Raw genomic sequence first — 22202 nt, forward strand, 5'->3', positions numbered from 1 at the left:
GATATTCCCTCTTAAGAAGAAGTAAATCCTGACCCATGGGATGAAAAAGGATGCTTGAAAAGTGTTCCAGCAGGTGGGTGGGCTAGGGGGAGTTGTCAGAAAGTAGGAACAAGGTGATCAAGTGAAGGGAGATCAAGACACCATCTAAAGAAATCTGGGTCAACGCTCCAAGAGTGAGAAGATTTCTGTTCTCCGTCAAGGTGATGGTCAAAAGATGAAATGAGCTTCAAGGTGGTCTTTCAGGTGACAGGCAAAACCACAAGAGGAAAGTGAAATTCACCATCTGTGAGGTTCTAATCTCTGCAGTCCCAATTGCCTGCTACAGGGCCTAACAAAATCCCAGTAGGGCACAACACCCCAATTCTTAAGCCAGCGTTCCTTTGGCCCAGAATGCTGGAATGGCTGGGGTGGCTACACCCAAAGGATCCTCCCTAGTCCTCTCAGGAAGGAAGTGGATGATCTTTTGTGTAAAAGTAAATTGGAAAATGCTAGTGTAAAATGGTGCCAGAAACTTTGGTGGGATAATCCTCATGGATGCCCCTCATGACTCCTCACTAAGACAAGGCCAAGAGCATTATGTAGGGAGCCCTTCCCTGTGTGACTTTCCTCATCTGTCCCTACTGGCATGCTTATGATGGCTTCTGCCCAAAATACAATAGGCATACATACTGAAGAATGGAGATTTTAGAACTCTTAAGTTCCTCTCCCAAGGATCTCTGTCAAAACAAATGTGTGTTTTGCAAGGTGGAGCTTATGAGCCTTAGGTCAACTGAGTTATCTCAATCCAGAGGCGGGATCCAGAAAAGAAAGAGGGAGGGGGAGGGAACCCCCAAGTCCTGCATTATACTATCGTATAATAGAAAAGTATAGTATAATAGTAAAAGTATAAAATTAAGATAGATTAAAAATCCTAAAAGATTACAATTAGAAAAAAAGCAACAAAGAAACCTGACATTTTGGGGCACCTGGGTGGCTCAGTCATTAAGCGTCTGCCTTCAGCTCAGGTTATGGTCCCAGGGTCCTGGGATCGAGCCCCGCATCGGGCTCCCTGCTCAGCGGGAAGCCTGCTTCTCCCTCTCCCACTCCCCCTGCTTGTGTTCCCTTTCTCACTGTGTCTCTGTCAAATAAATAAATAAAAAGATACATAGACTAAGGTAAAATATCTATATGCATACGTGAAAGTGTGCAGGAGTGAAATTTCCTAAAAATCACACCTATATTAAAAAGATAAGAGGGAAGAGGAGAGGGAAGCAAGAGCAGAACCAAAACCCAGTAACAACCACCACAAGCAGCTGAGGGATAAAGATCTGAAAAAACTTCGGGGTGGTGGGGGGGATGTTTTTTGCAGAGAGCAGAGATCCTCTGGAAGCTTCTCCCACAGGGCTCATATCCCAGATGTCACTGGAGCCCCAGGTAGAGGTGCGGCTTCCTATGCAAACATACAGCTCAGGGGGCCCTGCACAGACTTACCCTGAGAATACTGGGTAGATTCTCTTTTATTAGAGAGTTGCTTTTATCATCATACCTTGTACACAGTTCAGAAACACAATTTGGAAGTAAAATGAAAAGGCAAAATCTTACTAAAAATAAAATTTATTGTTTTGTAAAAAATAAATTAACATTTATCATAGAATAGGAAATTAGATTTCATATAATGTATTAACAAAAGCATAATATACTCTAGTAAACAAGGATTTCCAACTTACTCTATAACTAAATAAGAAATCAATTAAACACTTGGTTTAGCTAGGGGCAAATATGAATCCCTGCCACCTGATCCCATAAATCCATGCTGCTTCACATGTAAGGGAAAAATCAGGATAGAGGTCTCCCCTGCTCTTCCCATTAGAAATGCACTGAAAAGTGACAAACCCAGGGAAGAAGAGAAGAAACTATATAGCAAGTAGGAGCTGAAGTCAAATTCTACTTACATTACCTTAGGGGAAGTGGAAGGGATGTGTGTTAGTTCATCAGGTCGATAGGGAAGATAGTTTGATCATAAAACATACCAGGGTAAGATTTCATTTGTGCAGCAGGGTGAGCATGGCCATGTCCTAATTCTTTTTTGAGGTTTGGAAGTGTCTCTGGTCACGGACCCATGCTTAGGGTTGAGAGAGATTCCCTGTTTTGGGCCTCCATATAGACAGATGCATTGCACTGCTGCATGGAATATTCCATCTCAACCAGTTGGTGGCATCCAATGGTTAACTTTTCCCTAGGGGATAAAGAAATGTTAAATCACTGCAAGACAGCTAGTCAGAAAAATGAAAAAATCTTAACACAACAGGATAACACTGGGATTTGAAATACATTCTTTGATAGTTGAGAGTTGTAGTTTCTTAGCACAGACAAAACAACATGGGGAGACATGCACTTAGTAGCACAGATTCTCAGTCAACATGGAGAAGGTCTTGGTGCAATTCCTAGAATTCAGGAGTTCCCATGGCAGATCTGCTGCAAACAAGCCAAGCTGGATGCTTAAAAAGTCCTTTGTATGGTCTCTGAAGGACTTCTCCCAGCAGGAGACGGGCTGATGTCACAGTGTTCTAATCCAAAGCATAAGCAATGCTGTAGCCTAGATGACAGGTTTTTGTCTTAACTAAAGAACAGGTAGCCTGGAGGATACTAAGAGAATGCACCTCCTGACAGGAGCAGATAATGGAGAGGAGATAGCAAGTTGATAGAGCTTCAGTTCTTAAAAAGAACTGCTAAATTAACAAATGAATACTAGCTAATTACTCTGAGCCAGAGGCAGGGAAGCAGGGAGTGATGCCTATTATAAGCCATGCCTACTCAGAGTTTTACCTAAGACTAAGCCTAGCCTGTCTCTCAAAAGCTGACTTGGGCCTACAAACTGTGGGATCTGTAAGTCATCAGAGCACCAACCCATTATATCTGGTGTCTGGAGTCCAAATCTCATGGAAACCTATTTAAATCTACTGGGAGATGGTCTATATAAGCTCGCGAAGAATAGCCAGTTGAAGCATCTGGCACATTAGGTATTGGAAAAATGGCAGGTTTTTAAATGTAAATTACACTGTGTTACTTCCTTGGCTTCTAAGATGCTCTGGGCCATCTCCACGGTGTTGGGGAGGACCACTAGCCACTTCTCTCCACTGACGCCCCCTTCAGAACTCAGGGATTAGGATGAGAGGTAGTAAGTAGTGATAGCAAAAGGAAATACACCATATTTTGAGCAGCCTCAGTTCCTCAAGATGTGTGGTTTCTTTGACACTGATTAAAACCTGACTTTTGGTTTTGTGTTGCTCTAGTCCTGCTTCCTATATTTACAGTACTTAAAATTAGTGTTATGTTGCTGTCAATTCTTCCTAACTACTCAGAAAACGATTTTTGGAAGACCCTAAGAGATCCCCAAACAGGAGAGATGTTGTAAAACAAATAACCATTGTAGATTTTCTTCTTGTACCTAGAACGAATTTTAGAAAAACTGCAACAAATACTGTCATTAGTTTTCTCATAACTTATCTAACGTAAGTTTTCTCAAAAACTTAAAAATGAAACAAAAAGGGCCCATTCCTGCTCTTGGTGATTTATTCCAATGTGGGGGAAAAAAAAAAACTCCTTTAGTAACTAGACTTGAATCTATCTCTGTGTCTTGTCTTTTCTTTCTTTCTTCCCCTCCCCTCAGAGTTAAGAGGTGATCTCTGTCTCTTTTCATCCAAATGGCGTCTGGTTTCTTCATCTGTGTGAGTCAGCATTCTCACAAGGGATTATCCCCTCCAGATTCTCTCTCCTGCAGCAAGTTGTCATTGCTGACTGAGGAAAGTATCACGTGTTTTTCATCGTGTATGTTTGGTCTCTACTCTATTATGACAGAAATTCTTAAGTTCCTTATTCCCAGGGCTTATATGCAGAATGGCAGAATATTAGATGTGGGGGCACCTTAATGCCTCTGCAGCATTTCTGGTGAGTCATATCATGTTGGCTTTCACCAAGTTGTGAGAGCACACACAACTGTGAGAGGTAGCCCATTTCATATCTCTTAACTTCTAGAAAGTTCTTCCTTGGACCTAAAAAAAAACCATTTTCTGACATGAGTAGCCTAAATTAAAAAAAAAAAAAAGTCATTCTCTAATACTACAAATATTTTCTCTCTTACAGTGATCCTATTTCTCTTTTGTAAACTAAACAATCCCAACTCCTAATCTGTTCTGAAACAGAGCTCAAGACTGGAGGTTGCTTCTAGTTCTGTAATTCTACAAAACTGCCAGTTTTTCTAAATTGTCCTATCATGGGTATCAAACTCGCTTTGACCAAATCTCAGATAGGTCAAAATAAACTGGAAATTTGATCAATTTAAAAATAATTTTAGTGGTTATTTGATTCTTTTTCATGGCTAATTTTGTCAAAATGGCATGGCAATAGTGACCTTAAGTGATCTAATGACAATATTTGATGCAGTTTTTCCAAAACTCTTTCTAGGTACAAGAAGAGAGTCTACAATGGGTATTTGTTTTACAACTCTCTGAACTTTTCTATTTATTTGCAGTGTGTATCTCAAATGAAAGAAAAATGGAATACACAATGTAACGCTAATATAAAAATAGTATATAATAGCTAACATCATATTCAATGGTAAAGACTAAAAGCTTTCCCCCTAAAATCGGGAACAAGACAAGGATGCCCACATATCACCACTTCTATTCAACACTGTACTAGAAATTTTAGCCAGAGCAATTAGGCACAAAAAAACAGATAATAAGCATACAAATTATAAACAAAGGAGTAAAATTATCTCTATAGATCCTAAAGAATCCACAAAGTACCTCTTAGAATAAACTAATTCAATAAAGTTGCAAAATAAAAGATCAACACACAAAAAAATCAATTGCATTTTTTTTAAGATTTATTTTATTAAGAGAGCAAGAGCAAGTGGGGGAGAGGGAGAGGGAGAGAGAATCTCAAGCAGACTCTGTGCTGAGTGCAGAGCCCCACACAGGGCTCAATCTCAGGACCCTGAGATCATCACCTGAACCAAAACCAAGAGTCAGATGCTTAACTGACTGAGCCACCCAGGCACCCCAACTGCATTTCTATACACTAGAAATGAACACTTAGAAAAGGAAATGAAGAAAACAATTCCATTTACAATAGCATGAAAAAAATTAAAATACTTAGAAATAAGTTTAACTAAAGAGGCACAAGACTTGTGCACTAAAAACCATAAAACACTGCCAAAAGAAATTGAAGACCTAAATTAGTGGCATACCATGCTTATGGACTGGAAGACAATAATACTCCCCAAAGTCAATGAAATCCTTATCAAAGTCCCAATCTTTTTATAAAACTGATTCTAATAGTCACATAGAATTGCAAGGAACCCCAAATAGTCAAATCTTGAAAAAGAAAAACTATGTTTAGAGGACTCAAACTTCCCAATTTTGAAAACTCCAAATACAAAGCAACTTTAATCAAAACAGTGGTACTGGCATACAGACAGACATACAGACCAATGGAACAAACTTAAAGCCCAGAAATAAATCTCACATACATGATCAACTGATTTTCAACAATGGTGCCAAGATCATTCAGTGGGAAAAAAAACAGTCTCTTCAACATTTGGTGCTAGGACAACTTGATATCCACAAGCAAATGAATGAAGTCAGACCCCTACCTCACATCATATACAAAAATTAACTCAAAAATGCATCAATGACCTAACTGTAAGAGCTAAAACTATAAAATTCTAAGACAAAAACACTCATGAGCTTAGCTTTGGCAGTGGAATCTTAGATATTATGCCAAAAACCCAAGCAGTACAAGAAAAAACACATAAATTGGACTTCATCAAATTTAAAAACTCGTGTATGTCAAAGGATGCTATCAAAGAAGTGAAAAGAGAATGTACAGAAAGAAAATATTTGCAAATTATAAGTCTGATAGGGTCTAATACCCAGAACATATAACATGTCAAGCTGCCAGGTACCACGGTGGTTAGTAAGGGCAATAAGCCAAACTGAAAGTAAAATCAACCTTTTTCATTTACTGTGACACTGCAAACAAGAGACAAAACTAGGGGCACCTGGGTGGCTCAGCCAATTAAGCGACTGCCTTCGGCTCAGGTCATGATTCCGGGGTCCTGGGATCGAGCCCCCACATTGGGTTCCCTGCTCATTGGGGAGCCTGCTTCTCCCTCTCCCTCTGCCTGCCGCTCCCCCTGCTTGTGCTCTCTCTCTGTCTCTGTGTCAAATAAATGAATAAAATCTTAAAAAGAGAGAGACAAAATTAAAGGTGCCAGTTCCCTCTTGCTCCATTTTTCCTTATAGAATGGCACGGAGTTAGAGCGAGATGATATGCAGTGCGGGGGACATCATCTCATTGCTGAGGATCCCTAAACTAAGGCTCCTAGCTCTTCATGGACCCAGGGGACTAAGAGGTGGGGGTCGTAGTTCATTCACGCTGCTAGAACAAAATACCAAGACGGGGTGGCTTATAAACAACAGAAATTTACTTCTCACAGTTCTGGAGACTGGAAGCCCAAGATCAAGGCTCCATCATGGTCACATTCTGGTGAGCACCCTCTTTTATAAGCATTAACTCCATTCATGAGGGCTCTACCCTCATGACCTAATCACCTCCCAAAGGCCCCACCTTCTAAAACCATGGCATTGAGCAACAGGATTTCAACATATGAATTTGGGAGGGACACAAACATTCAGAACATAGCAAAGGAAAAGAGCTAGGAGTAGAAAAGCAATGGGTCAGAGTGGAGGAAAATACCTCAGCCAAGGCCTCCAAAACATTCTCAGCGGAAGTGCCTGAGAGGTGCCTCAGCCAGAGCCCCCAGTAAGGAGGCCACCAAATGGAAGCCTGAGCTAGGAATGCAGATTTGCACGTAAGCGCAGGGGCAGGGGGCCTAAGCATTGCCTGCAACCCCCTCCAGAAGAGAGCAACACACTGGCTGTGTGCCAAATCTGCTATGGGGAAGGCAGCTTTCCCCAGGGGAGCCTGCCAGACAAAGCCTTGTAACTGCCTAGGGTCAGGCCTGGAAGATCACACATAGGATTTTGGCGTGGAGCCAGATTCCTCATAAAGACTTTTTTTTTTTTTTTTTTTTAATATTTCATTTATTTGACAGAGAGAGACACAGCGAGAGAGGGAACACAAGCAGGGGGAGTAGGAGAGGGAGAAGCAGGCTTCCCGCGGAGCAGGGAGCCCGATGCGGGGCTCGATCCCAGGATCCTGGGATCATGACCCGAGCCGAAGGCAGACGCCTAACTGACTGAGCCACCCAGGTGCCCCCCTCGTAAAGACTTCTTATAACTCAACAACAGCAAGAAAACAACCCACTGAAAAATGGGCAAAGGACTTACAGAGACATTTCTCCAAAGACAGACAAAGAGCCAATAAGCACACGGAAAGGTGCTCCACATCATCAGTACTTAGCGACTACAAATCAAAATCACAACGAGGTCACACTTCACACTCATCTGGACAGCCGGCAACCAAAAAAAAAAAAAGGAAAATAAATTTTGTCAAGGATCCAGAAAAACTGGAACCCTCATCTACTGCTGGTGGGGAGGTAATGGGGAGGTAAAATACTGCTGTGGAAAAAAGGCGGTAGCTCCTCAAAAAGTTAAACACAGAATTCCACTCTCAGGGATCTACCCCCCAAATGTGAAGGAATTGGAAGAATTCAAACAAATTCTTGTAGACAAATAGCAACACTATTCATAAGAGCCCCGAAGTGGAAACAATCCTGATGTCCATCAACAGAGGAGCGGATAAACAAAACGTGGCCTGCGCGTGCGTACAGCGGAGTTTCGCTCAGCCAGAAAAAGCAGCGAAATACACAGGCTACAATGTAGATGAACCTCAAAAAATATCAGGCTAAGTCAAAGACACCAGATTCAAAAGGTCATGTGTCATATGATTCTATTTGTAAGAGACATTCAAAATAGACAAATCCATGAGAGGTTGCCAGGGTCTAGGGGAAGGGAGGAACACGGGATGACTGCCTGCTGGGCAAGAAACTTCCCTCTGGGGCGACAGGAATGTCTCAGGACGGGAGACAGGTGACCACTGCACAAGAGAGTGAATGCACTAAATGCAGTAACAAACCTAAAAGCTCTTGGCCAAGGCTTTTTTCTGTCTAAGGCTTCTTGGACAGACCAGGTCATTAATTTAATGCAGGGATTCTCAAACTTGAACGTTTCCTGGAGGGACGGACAACACAGACGGCTGGGCTCCCCTCCTCTGCAGAGTTTCTGATGCAGAAGGTCCAGGGTGGAGCCGTCGAATCTGCATTTCTTGCAAGTTCCCAGGTGATGCTGATACTCAGGTGCAGGAACCGCATGTAAGTGCACTACTACTCTAATGTAATCTAGAAGATACTACCATAGGGTTGATTCCTGGCATCAGAAAGCAGTCATTCCCAAAAGCACCTGCCACAAGGAAAAGCAAGCAGCTTCTGACTCACAGGCTGGGTTAGGCGGCATACTGTTTGCCCATGCCAGTTACTTTAGACACTGATGTCACAAACTAACGGGCATTTCATACAGGAAAAAATGACCTTTGAGGCTTGCCTCGCCAACATGCTAGAGCACACGGCCTGAGAGCTCTCAAGGCAAACAAAGCGAATTACATACTGCAGCTAACTTATTTCTCATATATATAAAAGCTATCTATCACCCAGGATCCTTGTTTGGTCATCTACTTGATAGGCTTGTTAATTTACCATCCTGGATTTTCTAGTCCAGCTCCCCATCTGCTCAGGGTAAGCAGCAGCACAAGCATAAAAGCTCTGTGGAAGACTCTACAAACTACAGAAGACAAAACACAAACTTATTTATAAACACCAAGGTTCTATCTGCTGGGTCATGGAATTCAACATTTGATCAAAGCTACTTGCAATCCGAAACCTTATTTCCTTGCTTTATCTGAACCTATGAGATAGTTTTCTGTTCTTGAGCTATTTAATTACTTCTCTGTTGCAATAAATGTGGTGTTGGGCACATCAAAACAGTCTCTTCCTTCACAATGAACACTTTATAAATAAAAAAAAACCAGATTAGTAAATTCAGACGATGTAAGTAATCATCTTCCTCAGCATTCCCCCAAAGCGGTCAGCTGTCTGCAAGTTAAGTCATTTTTCTGTTTCCACCTCCATGTCCCAGGAAAATTGCCACCTTCCATCTGGTGCATCTGGCCCTATGTTTAGTATGAGCCACAGAAACCAAAAGAACCTCTCTCTTTTGGCAGCTTATTTGAAAACCACGAGCCCTGGAGCACACCTGAGGCGAGTGTGAGAGCTATTGGTCACTATGGAGACAGCACATAATTTCAAAACAAACAACAGAGTAACAAATCTAAAGGCTCTTCACCAAAAGCCTGCTAAGTAGCGATCGCCATTTTTCTGTGCATTCAAGATATTAGATATATTTCATTTCTCTTCAAAATTGTCCTTTTGGGTTTAAGAGGGAGCTTATTAATTACATCATAGTTCAAATCCCTGGCAAAATAAATGACAAGAAAACAAAGAAGAAAAAACCAGGTACAATTACTTGAACTCTGAATATTCAACTTTGATCCCAGTACCACCCCCACAAAAAAAACTCCCAACTATTCCAACAGTAAAGTGAAGTCAAAATAATCTTAGACATCGGATTGGAACTGTCCTGCAAGGGACTCTGCCCTCCAAGTTATCCACAGTGAGCTTTCTATACCTTCACAAATATGGCCAAGGTTGGGGTGTCTGGGTGGCTCAGTTGGTTAAGTGCCCAACTCAAAAATACTGGCCATGGTTTACAGACATTATATATGTTAAGTTTTAATTCCAGTTAGTTAACAGACAGTGTAATATTTTCAGATGAACAATTTAGTGATTCAACACTTCCATACATCACCCAGTGCTCATCACAAGTGCACTCCTTCATCCCCATCACATATTTAACCCATTCCCCCACCTACCTCCCCCTGGTGACCATCAGTTTGTTCTCTATAGTTAAGAGTCTGTTTCTTGATTTGTCTCTTTTTCCCTTTGCTCATTTGTTTCTTAAACCCACATGAGTGAAATCATATGGTATTTGTCTTTCTCTGACTTTTTTCACTTAGCATTATACTCTCTAGCTCCATCCATGGCATTGCAAATGACAAGATTTCACTCTTTTTGATGGCTGAGTAATATATATGTATATATCATATCTTCTTTATCCATTCATCTATTGATGGACACTGAGGCTGTTTCCATATCTTGGCTATTGTAAATAATGTTGCAATAAACATAGAGGTGGTGCAGGTATCCCTCCTTTGAATTAGTGACCTTGTATTCTTTGGGTAAATACCCAGTATTGCGATTACCGGATCATAGGGTAGTTCTATGAGAAACCTCCATACTGTTTTCCACAGTGGCCGCACCCAGTTTCCATTCCCACCAACAGTACATGAGTGTTGCTTTTTCTCCATATCCTCATCAACACCTGATTTGTTTCTTGTATTTTTGATTTTAACCATTCTGACAGCTGTGAGGTGGCATCTCATCATTTTGATTTGCATTTCCCTGAGTGATGTTGAGCATCTTTTCATGTGTCTATTGGCCATCTGTATGTCTTCTTTGGAGAAATGTCTGTTCATGGGGCGCCTGGTGGCTCAGATGGTTAAGCGTCTGCCTTCGGCTCAGGTCATGATCCCAGAGTCCTGGGATCGAGTCCCGCATCGGGCTCCCTGCTCCTTGGGAGCCTGCTTCTCCCTCTGCCTCTCTCTCTCTCTCTCATGAATAAATAAATAAAATCTTTAAAAAAAAAAAAAAAAAGAAATGTCTGTTCATGTCTTCTGCCCATCTTTTAACTGGATTATTTGTTTTTTGGGTATTAAGTTTTATAAGTTCTTTATATATTTTGGATATTAACACTTATATATCATTAGCATTTATCATTAACATTTATATATCATTGGATATGTCATTTGCAAATATCTTACCCTATTCAGTAGGCTTTCAGGTTTGTTGTTTCTTTTGCTGTCAGAATCTTTTTATTTTGATGTAGTCCCAATAATTTATTTTTGCTTTTGTTTCCCTTGTCTCAGGAGACATATCTAGAAAACACTGCTAAGGCCAATGTCAGAGAAATTACTGCCTATGCTCTCTTCTAGGATTTTTATGGTTTCCTGTCTCACATTTAGGTCTTTAATCCATTTTGAATTTATTTTTATGTATGGTATAAGAAAGTGGTCCAGTTTTCCCAACACCATTTGTTGATGAGACTTTTTCCCATTGGACATTCTTTCCTGCTTTGTTGAAGAGTAATTGACCATATACTTATACACTTCATTTCTGGGCTCTCTATTCTGTTCCAGTGATCTCTGTGTCTGTTTCTGTGCCAGGACCATACCGTCTTGATCACTACAGCTTTGTGATATAACTTGAAGTCCAAAACTGTGATTTCTCCAGCTTTGCTTTTTTTTTCAAGATTGCTTTGTTATTCAGGGTCTTTTGTGGTTCCGTACAAATTTTGTTTGTTCTAGCTCTGTGAAAAATGCTGTTGGTATTTTGATAGGCATTGTATTAAATGTGTAGACTGCTTTGGGTAATATAGACATTTGAACAGTATTTGTTCTTCCAATCCATGAGCATAGAATGTCTTTCCATTTCTTTGTGTCATCTTCAATTTCTTTCATCAGTGTTTTATAGTTTTCAGAGTACAGGTCTTTCACCTCTTTGGTTAGGTTTATTCCTAGGTACCTTACCGTTTTTGGTGCAACTGTAAATGGGATTGTTTTCTAAATTTCTCTTGCTGCTGCTTATTAGTGTACAGAAATGCAACAGATTTCTGTATATTGATTTTGTATCCTGTGACTTTACTGAATTCATTTGTCAGTTCTAGCAGTTTTTTGGTGGATTCCTTAGGGTTTTCTATATATATAGTATCATGTCATCTGCAAATAGTCAAAGCTTGACTTCTTCCTTGCCGATTTGGATGCCTTTTATTTCTTTTTGTTGTCTGACTGCTGTGGCTAGGACTTCCAATACTATGTTTAATAAAAGTGTCTTGTTCCTGGGGTGCCTGGGTGGCTTAGTTGGTTAAGCGGCTGCCTTCAGCTCAGGCAATGATCTTGGGGTGCTGGGATCGAGCTCTGCATCTGGCTCCCTGGGAGCCTGCTTCTCCCTCCCCCTCGGCCTGCTTATCTTCCAACGCACGCGCTCTTTCTCTTCCTCTCCGTCCCCCAAATAAATAAAATCTTTAAGAAAAAAAAAAAGTGTCTTGTTCCCGACCTTAGGGGTAAAGCTCAGTTTCTCCCCCATTGAGGATGATGTTAGCTGTCGGTTTTTCATAGCCTTTATGTTGAGTTATGTTCCCTCTAAACCTACTTTGTTGAGGGTTTTTATCATGAATGGATGTTGTAGTTTGTCAATTGCTTTTTCTGTGTCTGTTGAAATAATCATATGGTTCTTCTCCTATCTCTTATTGATGTGATGTAGTGAGTTGATCTGCAAATATTGAACCACTCTCACAAGCCAGGAATAAATCTCACGTGATCGTGGTGAATGATTTTTTTTAATGTATTGTTTAGTTTGACAGATATTATTTTATTTATATTTATATTTATTTATTTATGGGAGGGTGAGAGAGAGTGAGTGGGGGAGGGGGTGCAGTGGGAGGGGCCGGGAGCAGAGGGAGAGAGAGAATCTTAAGCAGGCTCCACGCCCAGCACAGAGCCCAACGTGGGACTTGATCTCATGATCCTGAGATCATGACTTGAGCAGAAATCAAGAGCTGGATGCTTAACTGACTGAGCCACCCAGGCGCCCCAACAGATGTTATATTTTTGACACAAATCTCATCTACACAAACCTTTAAATGTGGCCTATCTGTAAAGATCTATAAGAAGAGTGTAACTGATTGACAATCTGAAGATTAAGGTAAACCCCCAGCTACTATAGACTACACACGCCCAATGGTTTTAGATTTTCTTGGAAAACTTAATCTAATAAGTAAGTGTGCTTTCATAGCTGTACTTAGTAACATTTGTGCCTAATTATCAATCCTTGTGTCTTGATATCAAATAAATTTATCAATCTAGAGTTTCACAGAAGCACCTTGATAGTTAACACTCGCTGTACCTGCTCATAAAATTTTAGAGCAACGCAGATTTGTGTGCAAGTTAAAACTCGCAACTGAGCTGCGGATGAGTGACAGCAGTGGTAACTCACACAGAGTGAAAGCACGGTCAGTCCTGCTACAGCAGGAACTTGTTCCAACACCGCTGGTCCATTAAAGAACAACCTGAGCATGGTGCAGATTTCACACTTTCTTATATGTAATTTCAGAGGAACAGAGAAAACTACCCAGCTGAAGCAAGCTACTTAGCAATGCACCACACACACACACACACACACACTTTAAACATGTACCAGAACCTCATTCACATCAGGTGTTGCAACTTTACATTCAGTTTCAGATAACCTTCCTTCCACCACATCCCACTGACCCACAAGCTGCAGCCCTTCCAAGGACCACTTCCACCAGCAAACTTCGACTCTTTTTCAACAAAAAGGGTCAGATTTACCATCATGTTGACATATTTCTTAACCATTTAACATGTGTAAAACTGGTGTCATTTTGATTAGGTTCCTATATTCTTTTTTTAATGTATCTCTTATTAAGTTTTTTTTTTAAGATTTTATTTATTCATTTGAGACACAGAGATACAGAGAGAGAGAGCGAGTGAGCGAGCATGAGCAGGGGGAGAGGCAGAGGGAGAGGGAGAAGCAGGCTCCCCCCTGAGCCAGGAGCCCGATGTGGGGCTCAATCCCAGGACCCTGGGATCATGACCTGAGCCGAAGACAGATGCTTAACCGACTGAGCCACCCAGGCGCCCCTGTATCTCTTATTAAGTTTCTGAGGGATGTGCCTCAGACCCATTCTCCCCAACACCCTTTTTCTGGCATGATTTGGCATAGCATGAGGTGATATTTGGGAATGAATAGGTCATGTCACAGTACGTAGGACTGGCTGTAAACCAACTACTGCTCCATGCTGCAACATGGGTGTATCTGGACATTGAGTCAAAAAAGAATGGCGGGGAGGGGGTTATGAGACTGGAGGGCAACAATGACCGCATTAAGTGGGTTTTTGTTCCTCATGAATTTGTTTGCCTGGGCTCAGGACTGGAGGGCTTCACACACAGACCCTGTATATTAAAGAATCCGATTTATACTGCTTCTCCTTTCTTGTTACATATGAATGCTATACACTAAATTATTTTTGAAAAGAATATATATGATGCCATTGAGTGCAAAAGCAGGTGAAATTAATCAATATATTTTTATTGGTACATACCCCCATAATGATGAGAATTATAAACACAAAATCTCTACGGAGAGGCTGCAAGGACGGGTATGCACAGGGATGGGTAAAGGTCTATTTTGTCAGCTGAATGATAGGCATGAGTATTCTTTGTACTAGTTTGTCTTCAAAACACGATCTGGGGAAAATAAGTCTTTCAAAGGGTCTGTGAGGTCAAAGAGGTCAAAGCTACTTTCAATAATAAGACTAAGACATGATTTGCCTTTTGCATTCTCATTCTTGCCAGAACGTACAACAGTTTTCCAGTGATACATGACATGTGATTATCAAAACAGACTAAATTCAAGAGCAGTTATCAGAACCCATCTGTCTTCCATGAAGCCAGACATTAAGAGATTTGCAAAAATGTAGACTCTCACTCTTTTTGTTTGGGAAAAATTATTTTCGTAATTACATGTTCCTTATCTTAACATGTAATTAGTTATTATTTTGAAATGAGTATTTTAAAAATTTTCAATTCTAATTTCTAATATAGCAAATATAGATAGATACAACCTACATAAACAAAAGGTCTTTAGGGTCCCCAACAATTTTGTAAAATATAAAGGAGTCTTGAGGCCAAAAAAATTGAGTAGCACTTTAAACCTTATACTTGGGTTTATACACACATGTGCGCGCACACACACACAAAACTCTTTTGGTATGTATGAACTATTTCATATTAATAAAGGTAAAAAAAAAATCATAGTGTAGTGCAGACATAAAACGAATCCTTCTCCAGCACACCAAGTGGTGCTGTATATGGTAAAAGCTTATGACAACGGCATTATCTATACTACAGATGGGACTTACCGATACTCAGACTGTGAAACACAATCATAAAGTTCCTGGGCAGTGAACTGGACATTTCTATTTACCTGAAAAGAACCAAGATGTAGTTAATAAAAATGCATATGAAGCCAAAAGAGCAGTAAGAGCACAAGTAGAGTGACCCATATTCTGAGGGAACAGAATGTCAACTTTCTAGTGTTTGCATAAAAAGAACAATCACAAGTTCAGTGATCACAACGCATAAAAAGATCACAATCAGTGCTCTCAATGTTTTACACAACACTGAACTGTGTGTAAAAATACTAGTCCTATTGTTACAACTTCATCCGTTCAGAGAACCAGAAGAAGTGATCAAGGGTTCTGGGGTTAGTGGGAATCTCAACGAAGCAGATAATCACTTTGTAGATCAAGTGGAAAGAGAAAAATGTGTACTCCATGCAACACTAAATTTTACTCCTACTGGCTCTTATCAATAGATTCAGGCTTCAATTAGCTTAGAGTTTTAGAAGATTTCTAAAGCACATATTCAATATTTCTTTTCTAAAAAAAGCAAATGTCAAAAGGTTAAAATAACTATATTTAAAGGACTGGAGTAGAGTTGGGGTCATATAGGTAGACCTTTTTTTTTTTTTTAAGATTTTTTATTTATTTTTTTGACAGAGAGACAGAGAGAGAGCACAAGTAGGCAGAGCGGTAGGCAGAGGGAGAGGGAGAAGCAGGCTCCCCGCCGAGCAGGGAGCTGGACGTGGGGCTCAATCCCAAGACCCTGGGATCACAACCTGAGCCGAAGGCAGACACTTAACCACTGAGCCGCCCAGGCAGCCCTAGGGAGACCATTTTAAAAGCAGAAGCAGCCATATCTTGTTTATATTCGGAACATCAGAAATAATTCAAGCTGAAAGAAAAAATTAAGCATTCAACTTTAACAACATTAGAATACTATGGGTGACCGTTGCAAAAACTAGTACTGAAGAATCTTCACTTTCATTTAAATACTAAGTTTATAAAAAAGTTTGATTTACAGACATTTTCTAAAGAAATGTCTTTTTCAGACTGTCAAGGTCTAAATATTTTAACTAATATGTGTAAGTTCATAATATAATTCAGAGATATAATTTACACTACTATAAATATAAAAGCCTTGATCATACAAAGACTCATCATGGCACACATGTGGAAGACACAGTGATGAAATCCTGTATTTCTTGAGGCTTCCTATTGATTTAGGCTATATTGTACTTATGTGCAGGGAAAAATCTGGATATTAATAAATTCTTTTTATCAGATAACAAATCAAACAGTGCCTAAGTTTTCAGAAATTCTGAATTAGTGATGGAAAACTAAATGAGACTATCTTCTGTTCAATTTACTTTAAAACATATTTAAATAGTTGGTATAAATTTTTTGGTGAGGAAATTATCATATTGTGTAGAAAATGTTTCATTCACTAAAGGTTAAAAATACACAGTTTTTATTTTTTTAAAGATTATTTATTTAGAGAGAGAGAGAGAAAGAGCGCACATGCCTGTGCAAGCAGGGTGGAAGGGCAGAGGGAGAGGGAGAGAGAGAATCCTAAGCAGACTCCATACTGAGTGTGGAGCCCAATGCAGGGCTTGATCTCATGACCCTGAGATCATGACCCGAGCCAAAAGCAAGAGTTGGACGTACAGTCAACCAACTGAGCCACCCAGGTGCTCCCATAGTTTTTATTTTTTATTATTTTTTTAAAGATTTTATTTGTCAGAGAGAGAGAGCGCACAAGCAGGGGGAGCGGCAGGCAGAGGGAGAAGCAATCGGAACCCGATGCGGGACTCGATCCCAGGACGCTGGGATCATGACCTGAACTAAAGGCAGATGCTTAACCAACTAAGCCACCCAGGCATCCCATCCCCCCATAGTTTGTAACTACAATAATTTAAATCTATATAATCCTAAATTTTTGCTTACAATTAGAATTATATGTTTATGTTATTTAATTATATATAATATTTAATATTATATTTAATGACTGTATAAAATTGGTATATAATTATAATTAATTTTTAGGTACTATAATTTATAATTATTAAAAGATCTTCTAAAAATGTTTAAGATATACATTTAGAGTTAGACTGTTAGCCAGTCCAATTCCTTTTTCTTTACGTGTTCTACTCTCATGTCAACAAGACTCTGATATTTTCACTATTACTGTCCCAGTAAGCCAGGACCTATAATGTATGCAAACTTAAGGCTGGCAAATGTCAACAACCTTGCAGACGTTTGATCAAAGGATGAAGGAAATAATCTGTTCTCGATCAACTATTGAGAAAAATCAGCTAAAGAAGTGGTTTTGAACCTGATGTGAATAAAAAATATGAATACAAAATCCTTAAGCCTTTAGGTGTTTAGAAGAAAAAATATCTAGATGTAACTTTAGTTTTAAAAGCAATCCCCACATACATTTAGATACTTATCCAGACCACAGTTCAGGTATAAGGGTGGTGTGGCTCCAGGTCACAGATGACTTAAAAAGTAGGCAGCAACTAATGATGTAATGTATAGTGATTAACATAACAATAAAAAATTTTTTAAAAAGTAGGCAGCTAATTTACTACTAATAAAGGAAAACCGAAGCACGAATTCATGACATATATCACAGGTTCTAGCCTCAAGTATCTCTTCATCATATTCATCAATTTTGATACATTTTTAATTACTCATATTAGGGCATTTTGAATTACACTGTTAAATATCAGCCACCTCTCAAACAGAGGTGGCTCTTTCTCCCTGAGGGCCATCGGGGTCTGTGAGCTCCAGTGGGGCGGTAGGATATTTTTGGTTGTCACAGTGACTCAGATATTGGGATTTAGTATGTGAGGAGCAGCGATGCTGAACACTCTGCAGTGTTCCACACAATGGAGAAATGACCCATCCCGAAATGCCAACCGCACCCCTAGTGAGAAACAACTCTGTGTTGGAGAAAGTGTGTAATAGGACTCCATGTTTTTATTTAATGAATGAAAGAAAAGGTTTAATCTGTCTTTGACAAACTTCTGTGGCCTTTAAAAATTTAAAACAAATGCCAGTTAAATAGTATTCTGATGGTTTTAGACCTCTATCATGTTTATTTATAGTAAAACTTGTTTATGGTGGAAATATGATAAGCATTTTAAAGTATTTCTCATACCTCATACTTGATTAGGAAGTTATAGAGGGTCTCAACATCTTGATAATTACTGTTAGGGGCCAAAATCCTAAAAAATAAAATAAAAACAAAGGAATGGGAATGAATGATTTAAAAAAATAATAATACCTTGAACTTTTCCTCAAAACATACCCATACTGTGAGATTATTTATCGTACAGTTTAATTCAACAGAAATCAATTTATTAAAATATCTTTGCTTATTTATATTGATACTTACATCACTGCTTAACCAACAACCATAAGCATTCTTACGTGAAATTCACCTTTTGAGTTACAGTAATACAGATTTCTCAAAAGGTAGACAGAAATGTGAGGGGCATTTACACTTCATACCTTTTAAGCAGCAGGTAATGCTTGAAGAGTTCCCACAGAAATGATCAAACAATCCCAGTAGACAAGTGATTAAACTACCAGACACATAAAAGAAATCCTAATAAGAGATTTCTGACTAAAGTCAAATAATACTGTTTGAACTATTGGCCTAGCATAGTATGAAAAAGCATGAGTGAACAGAGCATGTCCATCACTGAGAGTAACACTGAGTCATAAAAGTAACAATGGAAAGTAACATAAATGACATAAAAATATAAATATATAAATAACAAAAACATAAAAATACAAATGGAAACAAGGAAAAAAATAAAAATAAAGGAAATGGAAGAACATATTTCTCTATCTAGCAGTAGAGTATTAATTCTTATTTTCTTATACTAAGGATTTCTGGGTCTTTTCAGTATGAAGCTTTTTTTTTTTTTTGCTTTTGAAAAAGAAAAAGAAAAATGGTCTTTTTATTTTGGTATAGTGATGATGAGCCATGCCTTCCTGCCTGCCTGCCTGGGTTTTCTAGCTGTGTGACCCTGGGTGAGTTCCGTGTAACTTATTTCCCTTTATCTGTTAAATGAGGATGGTAGTAGTGCTTACTTCATATGATTCTTATCAGAATTAAATGAGTTCCTTAAGAAAAGTCTTTAGAACAGTGTCTGACATACAGTCAGCACTAAATACATTATCAATTATGATAGTAACAATAACTACTATTATCATCTAATAGTTTCAAGGCACAGAATAACTGCACAATGATTTAACTAATGAGAAATCAAGCCACCTCAATTCATTCTTAAAATACAAGTGCCTTTTAATTACAATGTCTCTAGGGCGCCTGGGTGGCTCAGTTGGTTAAGCGACTGCCTTCGGCTCAGGTCATGATCCTGGAGTCCCGGGATCGAGTCCCGCATCAGGCTCCCTGCTCTGCGGGGAGCCTGCTTCTCCCTCTGCCTCTGTCTCTCCCTCTCTCTCTGTCTCTCATGAATAAATAAATAAATTAAAAAAAAAAAAATTACAATGTCTCTAGGTCCTCACATCCTTGCCAATGCTTGACACCTTCGGACTTGAGAGTTAATAATTGAGAGTCAATCTCAATAACCTTAATGAGATCTTTAAACTATTTGGCGTTTATTAGACTTGTGGGAAAGCTTTTATAATTTTTCAGGACATAGTCAAATTTTTAAGGGGGCTGTACTCCTTGGGAGGAGACACATACAGAACGCAAAAAATACTAGTTTCATGGAAAAACTTTTTTCACCCAACAAGTAATTTTAAAATACAAATAATCTCCCAACCAAAAAAAAAAAAAAAAAAAAGGTGGGGGGAGGGGAAGGATAATACATTAGAGAGAGTCCTTAAATAATTCACTTAAGAAAATGAAAAGAAAGCAATCTAGGCAAATTAAACTAATCTTTCAGAAATTCAATGGAAAAAAATTGGGTGTCCTAATTTTTAACCAAATGTAAACAAACTATCAGCAATGTGGAATAATTTACATCTATTCATTCTTCTAGTTTTGGATTATTTCCATAAAAGAGGATTAGGAAATTAGATGTAACAAGATGTTTTATATTAAAAGCCTTATAAATTCCAAGCTAATATCACAAAAGAAAGTACTTTTCCAGAGAATAAAATGAACATCTCTCTGTCCTGAAATACTTCACAGAGAAAATTGGTTTGAGGTAAATTAGTCATTTATCTATAGCAACAAGTCATTAAGGTGAGAAATAAAGAAAATAATTACATCATTCCAGTTTTCCAATTTTTCCAAAAATTTTAAACTCCCAACCTGGTTTTATTTATTTTTTTAACAATTTTACTGAGGTACAGTTTACATACTGTAAATTCACTCCTTTTAACAACACAGTGATTTAATAAGTTTACAGAGCTGTACAACGATTACCACAATCCAGTTTCAGAGCATTTCCTTCACCCAAAACAGATCCCTACTGCCCATTGAGTCATTTTCTGTTCTTACCTCCAATCCCAGCTCCAGGCAACCACTAATCTACTTTGTCTCTATAGTGTTGTCAGTCTGTAAGTTCTTTCCCTATCATCACAAAGCACAGTTGTCACCATAAATAATATCCTACTATAATACAGAGTCCAGTGGATGAGTCAAAATCTAGTGGATAGTGGCTAAACCTCAGAATGGATCTGGTAAGTAAAAAAGCAAGATGCATACTAAAGATGCCCAAGAGCAGAACAAGAGACCCTTTATTCTCTCATTCAACAAACATTTGGGACCTACTATGAGCCAAGCACTGTTCCAGGCCCTTGGATACATCAGTGAACAAAAAGACAAAGATGCAGGGCGCCTGGCTCAGTTGGTTAAGCGACTGCCTTCGGCTCGGGTCATGATCCTGGAGTCCCAGGATCGAGTCCCGCATCGGGCTCCCTGCTGAGCAGGGAGTCTGCTTCTCCCTCTGACCCTCCCCCCTCTCATGCTCTCTCTATCTCATTCTCTCTCTCTCTCAAATAAATAAATAAAATCTTTAAAAAAAAAAAAAAGACAAAGATGCATAGTAGACCAAAGCATCATAATTCTAAAGAGCTTGTGAAAGAAAAAAAAATCCTGACCAAGCACAGGAAGATAATGAAGGAAGAAAAATATTGTTCATTGTTCGCCATTTGACAATCTCCTCCCACTTGTCAATTGCTACTTGTAAACAAACCAGTTTACAAGTTATTCCAGTGATGAAACACAGGAATTTTAAGTTTCTAAGGAAGAAGGGATTTGCTCCAAATGTAAAGATCTGAAATTTTGACAAAATATCACAAAATTATATTCTAATGAAGAAAGGCATATTGGTATGCCAGCATCATTCACAGATATAGTACTGTTATAATCAGACTAAAACTATACAAGCTATTTTTTAAAACTAGGATATACAGGGCGCCTGGGTGGCTCAGTTGGTTAAGCGACTGCCTTCGGCTCAGGTCATGATCCTGGAGTCCTGGGATCGAGTCCCTGCTGAGCAGGGAGCCTGCTTCTCCCTCTGACCCTCTCCCCTCTCATGCTGTTTCTCTCTCTCTCTCTCTAATAAATAAATAAATAAAATCTTTAAAATTAAAAAAAAATAAAACTAGGATATACATTATAGGATTTGTTATATAATTTATTCTTAAAGGTTGTTTTGGGGTGCCTGGGTGGCTCAGTCGTTAAGCGTCTGCCTTCAGCTCAGGTCATAATCCCAGGGTCCTGGGACTGAATCCCGCATGGGGCTCCCTGCTCCGTGGGAAGCCTGCTTCTCCTTCTCCCACTCCCCCTCCTTGTGTTCCCTCTCTCACTGTGTCTCTCTCTGTCAAATGAATAAATTCTTTAAAAAAAAGATTGTTTTGAGGTAAACTGAGCCCCAAATAGACTAGGCCATCTTTATTAAAATACACTCAATTTAGGGGCGCCTGGGTGGCTCAGTCGTTAAGCGTCTGCCTTCGGCTCAGGTCATGGTCCCAGGGTCCTGGGATCGAGCCCCGCATCGGGCTCCCTGCTCGGCAGGAGGCCTGCTTCTCCCTCTCCCACTCCCTCTGCTTGTGTTCCCTCTCTCGCTGTGTCTCTCTCCGTCAAATAAATAAAATCTTTAAAAAAAAAAAAAA

The 22202-nt window shown here is 39.3% G+C and overlaps 1 protein-coding gene across 1 annotated transcript in view; it reads right to left on the bottom strand.

Annotated features, from left to right (window-relative positions):
- Positions 1 to 1575: 1575 nt before the first annotated feature.
- Positions 1576 to 22202, bottom strand: part of SWT1 (SWT1 RNA endoribonuclease homolog) — an 84242-nt gene continuing 63615 nt past the window's right edge. The window contains exons 15-17 of the mRNA XM_081823193.1: positions 18262 to 18342; positions 15117 to 15181; positions 1576 to 2215 (exon numbers count right to left, since the gene is read on the bottom strand). Coding sequence (XP_081679319.1) covers positions 2089 to 2215; positions 15117 to 15181; positions 18262 to 18342 — 273 coding nt within the window. The 3' untranslated portion in view covers positions 1576 to 2088. The remainder of the gene's footprint in view (positions 2216 to 15116; positions 15182 to 18261; positions 18343 to 22202) is intronic.

The sequence above is a fragment of the Leptonychotes weddellii genome, chromosome 6 (assembly GCF_054177405.1).
Source record: "Leptonychotes weddellii isolate Sample4059 chromosome 6, ASM5417740v2, whole genome shotgun sequence".
Lineage (NCBI taxonomy): Eukaryota > Metazoa > Chordata > Mammalia > Carnivora > Phocidae > Leptonychotes > Leptonychotes weddellii.